Source organism: Pholcus phalangioides, unplaced genomic scaffold, assembly GCF_987345545.1.
Source record: "Pholcus phalangioides strain wild (caught in Gottingen) unplaced genomic scaffold, Ppha-v1.0 ptg000009l_1, whole genome shotgun sequence".
Taxonomy (NCBI): Eukaryota; Metazoa; Arthropoda; class Arachnida; order Araneae; family Pholcidae; genus Pholcus; species Pholcus phalangioides.
The window spans coordinates 42,037,004-42,053,222 of record NW_028301602.1 but is presented as its reverse complement, the minus strand read 5'-3'; the positions used below and the strand labels follow the sequence as shown (position 1 = coordinate 42,053,222).

Genomic DNA, 16,219 nt, shown 5'->3' with positions numbered 1-16,219 from the left:
CGGCAAATGTCTATATTGTAGTCAAATTCGTTTCAAATTTTTGCGAGCATGTTTGCATCCACTGCGAGTGGATTTCTATAGACTGTGGGAAACTCTGATGTGCTCCACATTTTTGTCTGACATGTGGGGATGGCCAGGGGATTTCCTTTTACTCAGATAACCCGTGTCTCAGAATTTTTTATACCATTGCCTAATGCTCTGAATGGTAGGTGTTCAACCTGTTCAACACCAGGGTATTGTCGACGAAAAGCACAATGAACAATTGTTGCGGACTCGCACTTCATGAAGCTTAGAACACAAAATTATTTCTGTTGTGCACTTGCCATCTTGACAAACGCTAAAGTGGCGGCTGAAGGAAGAGCTTTAGTACTACCTGTTGGCAACTGCGTGAAACTGGAGATTTCCCTCTTTCTACCTATACATTATTCAATCAAAACGAATTGAAAGCTGAATAGCTATGGTTTTTTCAAATCAGATGATTCTTTTATTTAAAACATCCTGTAATTTTTTTAATATTGTAAATTTGATTGTGTATTAGTGTAAAAAGTTTCGTAAAATTAATCCAAATATTTTTTCATTCTAATATAACATGTTTTTTTTAGTGTTTGTGAAGCCATTAATTTCCACAGAGCTATGAAATGTGGAAGAACTGAGCATATGCAAATCATTCTGCATAACTCAATGACCTGGAATTCATTGCTGACCAAAGCACTGAAGAAGTGTTTAACTGTAACGAAAGGTGGTGCAAATTTTACTGATGGTATGTATGTAAGAATAATGTTTACTGATATTGTGATTTTAACTCCTTAAGCAACTGGAAAGGGCGGTATATGTGACTGCACAGTTATTTTTGTGGTGAAAAAAGTTTCTTGGAATTTTCTTTTGAGCAAAAGAAAGATTTTCTCTTAATGAAAACGTTTTCTTTTCAGTGAAGTCCAAATTGAGTTTTTCATCTTTTTTGTTGATAAAATGCACAAAACCAAATAGGGAGAAAAGGTTCTAATTTTTTTAACTCTTACTTTTCTGAAATATATGTCACAGTTGAAGGGTTAAGGTGATACACACACATTAAGACAGGAAAGTGAAATATAAACATACGTAGCCATACCTAGTGGTATGCAAAAAAAAATTGGAATTAGTAATTATTTATTTGCGTCTATAAAAGCTAATTTAACGATAACTTTCAACTTCAAAAGAGAAAACTATAAGGAAATGTCTGCAATATTCTCTAAAAGACTTTGCAATGTTTTACAGTAGACTCTAGAGTCTAGACTATCCAACCTAATGTGGTAGGGCAGGCTGGATAACAGAAAATCTAGATGGGGCAGAGTTCTATAAATACAGTCCGTCATATCTCCATTACCACATTACCACCCATACCATAAAAATATCCTTTTATACCAAAACTCACTCTTATTCAAGTAAGTAGTCAAAGTGCCAGCGAGTACTTAATAAATGTTTGTTATGTATTTCTGAAGTGTTCGGTTTCAAAACTTTACTGCAGAAAAAGTAAGTCCAAGAATAAATATATTGCACATATTTCACAATAAACTTTATCATGTCTATCTTAATTGCAAGAAATATAAAACAGGTTTCGTACTGGTCAGGGAAAATGGTCCATTTTCGTTTTAAAACCTGGAAATTTCAGACAACGACTGGGAAAGTCATCATGATTGTTGTCCTTCGGAAAAAAAAGATTGATAAAAAAAATTATGAAAAAAAATCCATCAGGATAAAAAGGGGAATTCCAATAACATCGTAAATATTGATTATCCGTAAAATATTGCAATGTATCGCAAAAAACAGTAGATACTGCCGAGGAAGAACAAGGATTTCGTAAGTCTGCTTAGAAAACTGTATTGCTACGACTTTATTGTAACTCTTTCTAGTGTTTCCCAGAAACATCATAGCTATGCATTGTAGAAAACCATGGGTGCAAAACTCAGTTATGATAATTTCTTAAGTTGACTTCAGTTAGGAACGGTGAATGAAGCACGTGCATATTTTGATTTCCACGTGGGTATTTTTATTAGAAAGCAATGTGTTGTAAGAAAACTTGTGGGGGCAGATTGTCAGTAGGCTGATTGGATCGAAGCAGTCAAAAATGATCCGTATAAAGCATGGTTGCAGCTTTACAGTGAAACTTGCAACATGGACAGATAAGTTATCGAGAACCATGCCAAGCATGTGAAATCAGAAGAGTTCAGTGAACATCCCCCCGATTGCTAAACTTCTCGGTTCTAGCACTTATGCGAGTGCAAGCCAACTGCAGTGAAACCAACTACATCTTTGACTAATTATGTCACAAAGGAAACAACTGTAAAGGCATAAAATTTAGTGGGCATTGAAATTGCAGAAAAGGGAAATCTTTCATTTGTTAATTGTGTTCAATTTTCTTCTTCATCAGGCATATTTGAAAAGCATAAATGCATGTAAAAAAAATCTACAGTTATGATGTCATGATATTGTAATTAAAATTGTTAATTTTATAATATAAATAATTTTATAATGTATTTAATTTTTTGTAAATTTTTATTCATTTATATCAGTTTTTTTATTTAAAAAACCTGGAATTTTTTGAAAATTTGACTAGAAAACCTGGAAAAGTCAGGGAAATCTTTTTACGAAAATGAGTATGAACCCTGTAAAATCATATATACTGTACAGCAGTATTTCTGACTACCATAACAAGTATTAATATATATAGCAATTACACAGAAACTAACTTCACATTAGGTTCACAACATGGACACACATTCCAACATGTATCAAATCGTTAGTTGTGCAGAGGAATATTTATGTGATGCATATGGGGTTTAGTAGTAGTGTTTTTCAACGGATCCCCCACGGGTCCATGGGATTATTTTCATTTACTGTTATTTGCACAAAGGACACATTTAGTGTTGTGAAATTGTGATTCACTACAGTTTTTTATGATATGCAAAGTATAGAAAAAAAACACATTTTGGATTTCATAGGGAGGCTGTGTGAAAATTTATCTTTTTGCTGCAGGGAGTCTGATACTTCAAAAAGGTTGGGAAATGCTGCTGTACAGTACAAATACTTTTTCAGAATGAACAGAACATAAATGTAAAACATAGGATAAGTTCTTACAAAATTTATTTTACTTTTCATTGATAAATGATTACAAAAATGTGAAAAGGCAATATTGCAGTTCAAAGTGTATATTGTTTCAAACTAGGCTTAATAGTACGGAGGCTAGATAGCCACGAGCCCACTGCTGTATAGATAATTGCAGTTTATTAAAAACTATTTGTTTAGGTTCTGGAACATGGCATGTAAATGTTTCCAATAAAATCATGGTGTCATCATTGTTCAGCAGTTGAGGCCATTTACATGGCATTAAAACTACATATATACTCACGAGATAACTTTCGATTTATGAAATAGATCCTATCTGTTTCTTCTCCCCCTTGAAAGATGGTGATTAATTCTACATTTGCATCATATTTCAGGATAAAAACAGCAGATAGCAAAAATGTAAAATTTGTTCCTCTTACTATTTGTCTTATATGCACCAAAAGTCATTCAAAATAATGTACAGATATTTTGCAGCTTCTCTTTTCAATACACAATTACAATTGTTTTCAACTGTAAGGTGTCAAATTTTCCCTGGTGAGGAAGGGGGAGGGAATAAAAAAAATAATTAAAACTTTCATTTTACATTGTAATTTTGTAACATTATGTCACTATAGATTGGTAATTTATGAATTGGTTTTGGTTTATTTACTTTTATTTTGCATAACAATTTCAGATTGTGCTGCGATCACTGGAATTGGAATGCAGCTTCGCAACTATGGGATGTTCGATGCTAGAAACGAGTATAAGGATGATATGATGGATGTATCTGTCGAGCCTTTCCCTGCAGCAAGCATTGAGTTTGATGAACTAGCAGCAGGAATTGAAATGCTTCCTCTTTATGATTATTTCTTCCTGCAGTGTGAATTACTTTTCTTGACACAAATTTTGAATCTGAAGTATGGAAAGCTCTGTAATTCTGATTGGAAGGAAAATGCTGCTCTGGACGTATTGATTCCTAGGCAATGGTTGTTAGAGATGGGCCTTATGAAAGTGCATGTGAACCCAGTGGAAATTGGGCAGTTGCTTGCTTTGTTTGAAAAGAGAGATTTGGACAAGGTAAACTTATATTTTCTAATTTGTTGCCTTGGCTCTTTGTACAGACATATTACATTTTTGGCCTATACTTCGCTCACTCAATTTTGGAGCTTGCAACACCTATGTCAAATTTTGTGCCACACAGTCTTCAAGAAAATGACCCTGGACACATTGTCATATAATATTCAAATATCAACTAATTTAATGGCATTTCAACTGGAGAGTTAATTTATGATAGAAAGTGTTTGGATAGATATATTGCTTTTCACTTGTCTTAAACTTTTTCAAGGATTTAAATTTACCTTTTTCCCCCCAGGTATTTAGGTACATGATGTATTTTTTTCACTCATACCAATTTTTATTATTCTCATTTTACATGTAAATTTTAAAATATATGAGACAGAAAACTGGCACATGTGGTAAGGTAGTTTGTAATTTTTAATTTTATGGGTCTGTATTAGATCTTGGCAAATCACATGCACCAGTTCCCCATGGTGACTAAAAATTAGTATTGGCATTGGAAATTTTCTATGGTTGATTACCAAATTGGAGTCTGAGGACAAAACATATTTTGTGGGACTCTACAATTGCATGTCTACCACCATGGAAAGAAATGACCAAGTATGGAAGAAGAAAAAAAAGGTTATTTTCAAACCCCCCTTCCAAAGAAATGCTGGTTTCCTTAAAAACTTGGTTATAGCCAGAATTTTTTTTTTTTTTTGTCCTGGTCTATATACGATTACATGACAATATTGCATATCCATATTATAATGTCATGCACAGTATCTTGAATATTTTTGGTTAAAGACAGTAATAAATTCAAGCCTAGTATAGGTTTATTTATATGTATATACACTCATTGCCATAAAAATTTGCGCACCCAGAAGAAGTCAAAATGAAACGAAATTTTACACATGTTAGTACTACGTTGATATAAGTAAGTGATTAGAAAATCCAAGAAAAAGGATCATTTATTGCAGAAAAAAGTACAGATGAACAGAAGTTTTAGTACTCTGTTGGACCCCCCTCTAGCGCGAATGCACGATGCGATACGAGCGGGCATTGAGGCATACAAGTTCCGTATGATGTCCTGAGACATCTCATTCCACAGTTGCTGTAAATGCGCCTCTAGTTCGACCAACCTTGTAGGGTGTCCAACTTGCCGTCCCAAATGATCCCAGATATGCTCGATTGGTGACAAATCTAGGGATAGAGCAGGCCAGGGTGGTAATGTGGCGGAGGCAGTCTTGTGACATCCTTGCTGTGTGTGGCCTAGCATTGTCTTGTTGAAAAATGGCTTCTGGGAGTCCTGCCATGAGTGGCAACACATGTTATGGACATACCGCTGGGCTGTCATTGTGCCATGGATCAATATTAGGGGGTGACAGTGTATCGTAAGCAATGGCACCCCATACCATGACACCAGCTATGGGAGCGGTGTGTCGCTGTAAAGCGAAAGCAGGATTGAAGCGTTCACCACAGGGCCTCCACACACGAACGCGATTGTCATCACTGCTCAAGTTGAATCTAGATTCGTCGCTGAAGACGACCTGGTTCCATTCCGTTGCAGTCCAATCCCGCCGTGCTCTACACCACTCCAAACGGAGGCGTTGGTGGGTGGGTGTCATTAGCAGCAAAACGTAATGGGCGCCGCGATACCAGATGTCCTTCAGCCAGGCGCCTTGCGATGGTTCGGGAAGACACAGGGGCCCGTAGTGAAGTTGCTGCCTGTGTCTGGATAGTGGCCAATAAGGCAGTTGGCTCTACGCATGCGTTTCGGAGGATGTGACGGTCTTCTCGACGACTGGTCTGTCGAGGCCGTCCTAAACCTGGTCACCGTGTAAATGACGTCTCTTCTGTCCACTGGTCCCAACACCTCCTCACAGTAAAATCAGAACGGCCTAGTTGACGAGCTACTCGCCGAGCTGACCACCCAGCTGCCATCATCCCGATGATTCTTCCCCTATCGAACTCTGACAACTGCTCATATGGTCTTCGACGGCGGCGCAACGGCATGTCTACCTCAGCGTTTCCTTCGCAAAAGATTAAATACACTCCAGCAAGCTCTGCTTACCTGTTTTATACTCCAAGGAGAACGAAGTTCAACGCCCTTTAGTGACATTACGCAATGCGCAATCACGCTGCATTTCTAATCATTTGCATATCTGCCCGACATGTACCTTCAGGCCAACTTTCGTTTCGATCCCACTATTATTTCTTGGTGTGCAAATTTTTATGGCAATGGGTGTATATATTTTCTCCCATAGCATTTTCCAGTGAGAGTTTTTAATTTATGAATTTGAATTTATGAGGTGGGAGTGAAGAAAGTTTTTCCCTTTGTATACTGTGATCTGTTTGGAAAAATCATTGTTTATAATTTGCTATATTCTACAGTGCAGGAGCTGTCTAAATGTAAGGTGCACCTCCCTGGAGATGTGTTAGATTTGCCTGGGAAGGTTCAGGTTCAAGAGCTTAAAAATATTTTAAACTATTCTGTAATAAAAAATTTTTTAAGCTGTACCTCCTTGATTGGGGGGGGGGGGCTCACAATTTTGGCAGCTCAGACAGATAGTTAAATGAAAAAATTTAAAATCTCCCTGCAAGTAGCGAATTATATACTTACATAACAAATTCCCTGGACAGATCTTAGCAATTTCTTGGGAATATGTGTTGATCACGTTATAAACCAAGGCTTAAGAAACTGAAACAAAATATAGACACCAGTTGTAATAATTTTTTTCCATGGCAAGGTTGTTTTAAAATTTGTGACTTGTCCTGGACTTTGAGAAACCCTTTCCATGCTAGCAGACACCACTGATATAATTTCCGATAATTTTGTGTTGTCCTCAGACCTAATCCAGTTATCATGCATTTTAAAAAATTAGGTGCCAATGTCAATTTTTTAGTTGCCACATGGACCTATCACATGGGATTTGTCAAGCCCTGTCCTGTCATAAACAGTACATACTGTTAACTATATCATTTATACGCTTTCTAAAACACTAAGGAAAAAGTCTTTTTTTTTATTTTATAAACAGAAAGAAATAGTAGTTGTATGCTTGGCATCTTTGTTCAGACGTATGCAGGAATGTCCATCATCTGTAGCTCAAGATATGTATATATACTGGCATAAGAATCAGCCGTTGGGCTCCCAAAGCAAAGCAGAGTGGTCTGAAACTGAGGTATGAGGTTGGATGTTTTTGTTTTGTGAATTTATATATACAAATAAATTTTCTAATTATTTTTGCATGTGTGTGTCAGTTATATAAAGTATACCAGATCATGAAAATAATGTCTTCCATATAAAATATTCCATGCTTTGCTGTTTAAGGAGAGGGAAAAAGGTTCTTGCATACAGTTCTCTCTCAATTTACAGGATTTCACTATAACATTTTTAAAATTTGATTTTAGGAATTCCAACCTGTAAAATTTGGCTTGGAGTTCAACTTTAATATTGGAAATATTCTAGTAAATTGAAGATATATATTTTGCAGTTAAATCCTTTGATGGCAAAATGTTAGATTTGATGATGTAGCGGAAGAAAATAGGAGAGAAATTCTCAGATTCAACTCGCCGGATCTCGCTGATGAACTATATTTGGTAACACATTGACAATGCCATGTGAAATTTAATCAAAAAAAGCAGTTCCAATGAAACTAGAATTTTCACATTTGCAAGATATACAGGGAATTCTCTTGGTTTGCTTATGAAGTTTTCATAAGAAGACTAAAAATGCTGCTTGTCAGCCGAATCTACTTTTTTTTATTGAAAACAGCTATCAGCCCTATTTTTCCTTTACGCAATTTCGTCTATTTCATGTGACTATTTCATAAAACAAATTAAGCGTAAAGCAAGGGATGCCTGTGTTTTATTCTAGCTCATCTGATTTTTTTTAAATGAGACTTGCTTCCAATAATTTAAAGCAACTTTTTTCTTATTATTATTGCTTTGTTGTGAAAAATAGTTAAAAATACACATATCTCTTTATAAACTAAATAAAACTACAATTTTTTTCTATACTTAGAGAAATTTGTTTCAATGTCTAAAATAAAATTCACTATTTCTTTTATTTTATTTAACAATTACTTTATGAATTTCCTTGCACATGCTGAATATTTTTTCCCTCTGCTGAATCTTGTGCTTTTTCAAATCAGTATTAAGTGTCCTTGATGCATATCACTTCTTTCTGTATTGTGTGCAGCCATGGTGGGCAAAACAATCTCCTGTATTGACATCTGTCTGCCTGAAACTTTTGGAAACAGATGAAGCATCTTGTGAAGTGCCATTAAAATATGCTGAAAAGAAATATAAACAAATAAAAACATTGAGAAATATGTTATGGAGTAATTGGGACTTCCTCAAAGTGGTTTCAGTGAAGTAAGTAATACAAGGTTTCTTTGTGTTATGAAAAATATAAACAAGAAACACCAAAATGTTTCAGTTCTGAAATTCTGTTGAAATATTGAGTAAATAATTTGAAAATGATTCCTTTTTTTTTCTTTTACAGAGAAAGTACTATTGCCATTGTGACTTGTTGGTACTGGGGATTAATATCTGCACTCAGTCATATTAGTGAAATGAAAATTCCTGATAATGAGCCAGATAAAAGTGCATTAATTACTGGGAAACTTGACCTTAATGCTCATCTGCTCACCATAGATGGGTGCAATGTTTTAGTAGAAGCTGGAAAAAGTGTTCAAGCTCTGAATGAAAAAGGTGAAAAATTTAATTATTATTTCAAACTTGAACATTTTTCTGCATAACAGTTTTGTGGTTATGTTAAATATGTGTTAATGTTATGTTCATATATGTTGATATGCATTATGCGCTGTATTCATTATTCAATGTGGAACTGATTGGTAAAAATTAATTGTTACAATAAAAATAATACTCCTACTTACATCACCTCACATTAATGTTTTTTGTCCTCAAAATGATTTTTTTAATTGGATACTTTTGTATTTTACAAAAGCTATTTTGATATCAATGGTTCCATAAAAATTTAATTTGCCTTTTGATTGCAATAAGTCCTTAAAAAGTCTCTATTACTTTAAATATGTGTTAATGTGAATGTGGTGTTTAATCAATGCTTTGTATGCTTTAATAAGAATTTTTTTTAATTCATTGCAAAATTTCTAGACATCAGTCTTTCTGAGACTGGATGGCTCTTGGGACGAAGTTTTTGCTTTGTGGGAATTTCAACTTTGTTATTGTTCGCTGTGAGAGATGTTGTTGATCCTGCTATTAAAGAATTAGCAGAGTATTCTGCTGATCTTGCAGAGGTAAGAAATATCATGAGAAAATGGTTGCTATCTATGACTTATACAAGTGATTAACCAGTCATCTAGCCTCCCAAGCAGAATGCTTTGCATTGTTCTGCAGCAAGCCATTGGCTATTGCTGGAAATGTTCTGCAACAAAAATTCCCATTATTGTGTTTTCTTCACGTTATTTTAAAATTCTTCCAAATAATTCTGCAGTAGCACTGATTCTTCTGTGATGTACGTCACAGATTTCGGCATATTCTGTGGTATTTGGGGTAAGTAATCTTTGGGGCATCTATTTATGTCAAAATAACACGTCATGCTGATTTTCAGCATAATTTAGAAAACTAATCATTAATTATTTGAGTTATTGAATTTATTTTTGTTGATGACTTTAAAAAGCAGCTGAGAACATGATTAACTCAGTTTCAATGTAGTCATAAAAAAATTCTAATAAAAAAATATATATTATTAGCTTTATACTTTCAAAAAAAGGGAAAAGGAAAAATTGGCCAGATGACTGGTTAACAAATATGCAGTCAAATCCTCTTATAGTGTTCCTTCTTGTTGGTCCAGTCAGATTTTTGTATACACAATGTTATTTATATAGCTATATAGTAGTCCTAAAAAAAATATGGCAATTTGACAATTCAAACTATTTGGTTGTCTTAAACTTGATGCTATTTTGTAGGGGATTGTGGCCCTTGAAACAATCCATATTCTACCATTAAAACTGGGGCACTCTAATATTTTCATATTACTTTCTATCTTTGTTCCCTTTTTTTTCATTCTCCCCCCAACAAGTTATAGTAGGAATTGATGAAGTTACTAGGATTTTTGTGGGTAGGGAAGAAATACAATTCCACTGCTTCCCCCCCCCCAACCACTGTAAAATTTAATGAATGTGTGTGTGTTTAATCTGCCTAAAATCTGTCATCTCCCAAAGTTTGCTGCCTGTGCAATTTCCCGCTTTAGTTCTGACCATGCAAGATTTGACTGTTTCTGTGAATTTTTATGTGCATATGCTTATTTCCTTGTTTTTTTCAATCATTGCAATATTTTTCATTTGTATTTATTTCTAGATTGAATGTAATGTTATAAAAATTTCATTAACTTTTCCAGTAATTGATCTTGTTGATGTGCTAAATTATTTTTAGCCGCTGTATATGGCAACACAAATTGTATGCAATGCGTGAAGTTTTGTTTCAAATGATTTCATTATGCATTTTGTTTCAGTAAAACAGAAGTTTACCTATTTTGCACAAATGTAAAACTAAAATTTTTTTTACAAAAAAAATTCAATATTTATGCTGCTTAATCATTTTTTTTATTAAAACAATTCAACTTTGTAAATGTAGACTTGAATAAGTTGGTTAAATTTCATAATACTATTGGAAATGTTATGATAATCAGTTTTTTATTGTGATTAGAAATGTTTTTGAACTGTGGAGTTAGGAAAAAATGTTTTATGCAATAGTGGAAAAGTTTTATTACTTTTCACTATTTACTTTTACACTTTCCATAAAAATGAAGGCAATCGCAGACCTGCCAACTCTCCCGATTTGGGCGGAAGACTCCGGATTTTTCATCTTTCCTCCCGCTCTCCGGATTTGTTAAAATTTCTCTGGATTTTGGCAGAAAATGAGATTTTACGCGACTTTTCACGCGTTGCCGTGGCGTCAGTGATTACCATCATCATTAGGGAAAACACCCATAGAGGACAGCTGTGGTCATTTCCATCGAGCAGCCTTAAAAAAGTCTCTGTGACCGCATTTAAGCAACTGGCAAAGACGCGGCTTTGTTTTGTAGCGTTTATCTTCAATCATTTATCAGGGGCATGACCTTGGTTGCCGGAATTCCTGTATAATTGTTATTGTATTCCATTAACAGCCGTGCGGTAAACACGTTTTTTCGTCGGCAGCTTTGTAATTTGAGTTTTTTTTTAAATTGTTTCTTCCAATTAAACGTGTTCAGAGAGAACATATAAAACTTTAAGCTATAATAAAGCTAAAATATAAAGCTTTTAAGAGTTTCATATACCCAAGATAGAATCACTGATAGCATTCATGAAAGGAAACATATTTTATGAACAGTATGTAGATGTGATTCTATATTCTGCACGGGAAAGACATGGAATTATATTCTGCTCAGGGGCAATGCAGAACCTGCCTTGGGGGGGGGGGAATGTAACTTTTTCTTAATTGATTAAAAAAAAATTATTTTTCAATTATTATTTTTTTTTGTGAATTTTTTTTTTTTTGATCAAGTCTGAGTGCTGGGGGGGGGGGGTTCCCCCCTCAGGAGAACCTCTGGATTTCAAAAGTTGTCACGTCTTCAATCAGTTTTTTTTTCTTAAAATACATTTAATAAACTATTAGTAGGTTTGAAGACTTTAATATTAATAATCTCACATTTTTAATGGATATCACTTATATATATAATGAGTTATTGCTAATATGTTTTTTAACTGCAGTTTCAAGAAATAGAAAGTGAATGGATTCTTAGAGATTGGCAATGCAAAGCTATGGCTGGGTTGGCTTTAAAAGATGTCATGAATGATTGTCACCCGTATTTATCTGGCTTTCATAGGATTTGCATGGAATGGAAGAGGAATGTTTCTGAAAAACAAAATTGTATTTACAGGCCTTCAATTGGTTTGGCAAGTATTTGACAGTTTTTCTCATTTGGGTTTTTTTACTACTATTTTCCTGTGTATATGAGAGACAGCACAATTAATTTTAATGCACTATAGATTTATGTCCAGCAGATTTCGTTCTTCTAATTCTATAGTGAAGTTTTAATTTCCTATTAACCATGATTATTATATCTCAAGCAATGATATTCAAGGTGTGTTTTGTCAGTCTGTGAATTTTATCACTGGAATATGGAATTATGGCTTGCATTGATTATACTCCTAAAAAAAAAAAATAATAGGAAATTTCAACTGTTTTAGGGTATTTTTCCGCATCTGATTTCAAAACTCGATGGCTTATTGCACACATGTAGCAAGTCGCATTTTGCTGATTTTTCAGGAGAGCATTTTCAAAGTTTAGTGTTGGCTAAAAATAGATTCACATAGCACATCAGTGAATGCTTACACTCAGCTTTCCTGTCTACTTATCACATTTGTGCAGTTTCTAACTTTTGCTGGATTGGCTGTAGTTTTGGAAATAATGTGTATTCTTCAATATTTCAATGTAGTCTGTATTAATATTGAAATTTGATTTTCACTTTATCCGAAAAACTACAGCCAATCTAACAAAACCAATGCCAGATTAAGAATCAGTATCTCTAGAATCACTCTAAAATCATTGAGACATCTTTGAGAACATAATCGGTGTTGAGCAGTGTAATAGTAATGGTTATTACTTTCATTAATAATTATTAATAAAAGTAGTAATCATTTTCAAATAATTTAATTCTGCTTTATTGCAATTGAATATGGGATATTTAATTGTACTTGATCATTGTTATTGTATTAATTTTTTTTATATTAAATGATGTGTATCTGAATTGGTGAATTGAAAATTTTAATTCCAGTTTAAGTACTTGAAAACTGATCTTCAAGATTTAATACAGTCACTGTCCATTGAAACTTTGCTGCCAGCAATAATGGAAACCAATCCATCATGTCTGAAAAAAGCAGACGCAAACACATTGGCATGCTCAGCGAAAAAGTTCCTAGATATTTTGCCTGGTTCAATGCATAAAATAACATCAACATATAGACTTTATCAAGACTTGATTTACCCTTTCTTAACCGGTATTGAAATGGTATGTCCATCTTTTGATAAACGTATATTTTTCTTACTAACTTGTAAAAAAAAAAGTTTTCCATCAATCTAAAATATTTATTTTTAGCTGCAAAATTATGTATGTTTTCTTCCTGAATGTGGTTTTCGCTGATATTATTATTATTATTATTGTTGTTGTTGTTGTTTATATTTTTTTTTTTTTTTTTTTTTTTTTTTTTTTTTTTTTTTTTTTTGTATTTCAGTTATCAGTTGGTCTACAGATGATGAGTAAGTTTACAAGTTGTTGCTTTCAAGAGGTATCTCCAGCAGTGAGTGCATTTTAATACTTTATAATTACAAAAATTTCTTTCCAGTGCTTTATTTCACTTTATATCGATTCAGGAGGTCTTAGTTGAAGGTTATCAAAATGCAAACTTTTATTCCAAGTACTTGTGTGGGCAATTTTTTTTTCATAATAATGCATTGTCAACAGAAAAAGGAAAGGAACCTTTTTATTTGTCAAATAATGATGACAGGGAAAGGTTTATTTTCTGTCTCTCAATCACAGAAGACCTTAAACGTGGTCAATAGCATGCTGTAAGTTATAATAGTGTTATTCGTGGTCAATAGCATGCTGTAAGTTATAATAGTGTTATTATAAGTAGGTAGCAGTAAATTTAGATTGCAGAAAGCAGGTAGACCTGCAACACACAATACTTGCATAACATGAAAATTTAAGCATTTACCATCTGTAATTCTCAAAGTGGAAGACAGATATCGATAGCAGCAAGAACATAAAACAAGATAACTCTGCCATATATGCATTTGAAACCCCACACTCAGAACACATTTGGTTAGAGATTCTGCAGAGGAATGTGTGAGAGTTGCATGAGTGATTAAGTAGTAGTAAATTTAGGTCTATGTGTCGTATTGACTCTTTGGCTGTACAAAATAGTCAAAGATATGCTTCTGTCTCCCTCTCTGCACAAGCAAAAAAAATGTAAAATGTCCAGCTTTATTTTGTGAAAAATGACAAACAAACTCAGATGTTGCATGGATTTAGTATTATCAGAGAAAAGAGAAGGAATACAGTATAAGTAAACCTAGACATGAATTACCTTTTGGGTTAGACAATACTAGGGAAAAACCAACGTGTGTAGACCGCTGTTGTAAACAAAGAGTCAAATTTAAAATGAACCAGCAACAAGAGTGAAGGAGGAGGAAGGAAAAGAAAAATGATGGAGCCAATCACAAACAAGAACGTTAGTGATGCTGATGGAGGAAAAATAATTATTTTAGAAACTGTTGTCAGAGTTTTGAGAAAGGTAGTGTGCTAGTTAGGTTGTTGACCAACTGGTTTGAGTTTTTGTTGATGTGGAATGATTCAAAGAAGTCCAAGTCAGATAGTGAGTGGTATAAGTGAATAATTTTGGCAGAAGAAAAGTCAAATTCATGGTCAAAGGATCAGCAATATTGGGCTATGGATGGTTAAGGTCTTGGTTAGTGACGTATCCTCTATGCTTTTTTAAATGGTATTTTAGAGCACATTTAGTTAGACTTATATGATAATCAGCATATTGGCATGAAATGCCAATTTGCGGAAAATGAAAAATTATTTTCCATTTTATAAGCCGCGCTTCCCACTTTCTGTAGGGATTTCCATTTCTTGCAGCGAGAGGCGTTCGGGTTGCACGTCGAGATAATAAATTGCGATCAATGTGCCCCCCAAGCACGATTTCCATAATTCACTATTAAATGTATCTATGCAGAGAATATATCTTTAAAGAATTTTTTTATTGACAATGTATCTAAGTTTTATGTGTAACAGCTACGAAATGTCTTATTTTCAAATTATTTTTTTGCAATGCAATGTACATTTCAAATCACTTTATATTATCACACCGAAATAATATTCAAACACTCCGACCATAGGTGCCAGAAACTGGGGGCTGATGCCATTTCAGCCCTCCTCACTCCAATAACTCATGAATATACAATGCAATGCACCATTTCATCTCTTGAGTACGGGTTTGTCCTTTATATGTGGAATGAATGGCAATTTTGAGCCCCCCCCCCCTCCTTCCTCAATGTTTCCTTCATGTCGGCACCTTTGACTGGCCAAGGATTCCGGAAGTGTTTGGAACTTGTGGGTTCTTGTCTCTTGATCTTGAAGTATGAAAATTTAGATTTCTGAATCATTTCTCTGGACGCTCATACCCATTCCATAAAGTACCCTAGGTACCCACAGCATCCCTGTCTCTGACACTACTGCAAATTTCAATCGATTTTTAATTTTTATTCAACTCTAAAGTAGCAAGTCTCAAGTAAAAAGAATGAAATCAGGCTTTTACTTAGCCCATTGTATGTAACTTCATGTACATGACACTCATACAGCTCCATTCAATGATTAGTAAAAATTCCTTCTTACAACACAAGTGAATTAACAATAGACAATATAAGATTATATTCAGAGGTATATTTCCTGGGTGGGGAGGGGGTATTCGTGCTTTATCCCAAGATGGCAAGTTTAAACGAAAGGGCATAATCATAATTGACTAATTGGTGATCAAGAACATGAATTAGAAAGGAAGGGAAGCAAGGTTTGAATAGCCCACAGGTGGGAAAACTATAAATCCACCTCTAATTATAGCCTACATTTATTAGGATAATTTTAATTTTAAAAACAATTTGTATTGTACATATAAACACTCCACAATATCTAAACCTTTATTTTCAGTGCCTTTGAATAACATTTTATTTGAACACCTATCTAACGTGAATATCGCAATCAAAAGTCAGATGATGATTAATACGATAACAAGTGATGCTATTTTAAACTATCATAATTGTTTTCTTTTTTTTAATGATACGTAGAAGTTTTCAGTTTATTGCAATTTAAATTGAATTCAAACAATTTAATTTAAAAAGTACTACATTATTTTTTGTCATCCATGTAATCTGTATCTCTATTTTATGATACAACAAAAACTCAAATAAGGAAAATTAATTATAGGCCAATTCATTCAATTGCATTTAACATTTTTCTAATTTTGGAACATGAATTACGGGGAAAATTTTTTAAACA

General features: G+C 33.9%; 1 protein-coding gene across 1 annotated transcript in view; it reads left to right on the top strand.

Annotated features, from left to right (window-relative positions):
* LOC149083093 (midasin) overlaps window positions 1-16,219 on the top strand; it is a 376,364-nt gene that overhangs the window by 252,888 nt on the left and 107,257 nt on the right. The window contains exons 54-62 of the mRNA XM_089236227.1: window positions 603-760; window positions 3,776-4,158; window positions 7,176-7,319; window positions 8,339-8,514; window positions 8,645-8,853; window positions 9,277-9,419; window positions 11,874-12,059; window positions 12,941-13,174; window positions 13,398-13,463. Coding sequence (XP_089092353.1) covers window positions 603-760; window positions 3,776-4,158; window positions 7,176-7,319; window positions 8,339-8,514; window positions 8,645-8,853; window positions 9,277-9,419; window positions 11,874-12,059; window positions 12,941-13,174; window positions 13,398-13,463 — 1,699 coding nt within the window. The remainder of the gene's footprint in view (window positions 1-602; window positions 761-3,775; window positions 4,159-7,175; window positions 7,320-8,338; window positions 8,515-8,644; window positions 8,854-9,276; window positions 9,420-11,873; window positions 12,060-12,940; window positions 13,175-13,397; window positions 13,464-16,219) is intronic.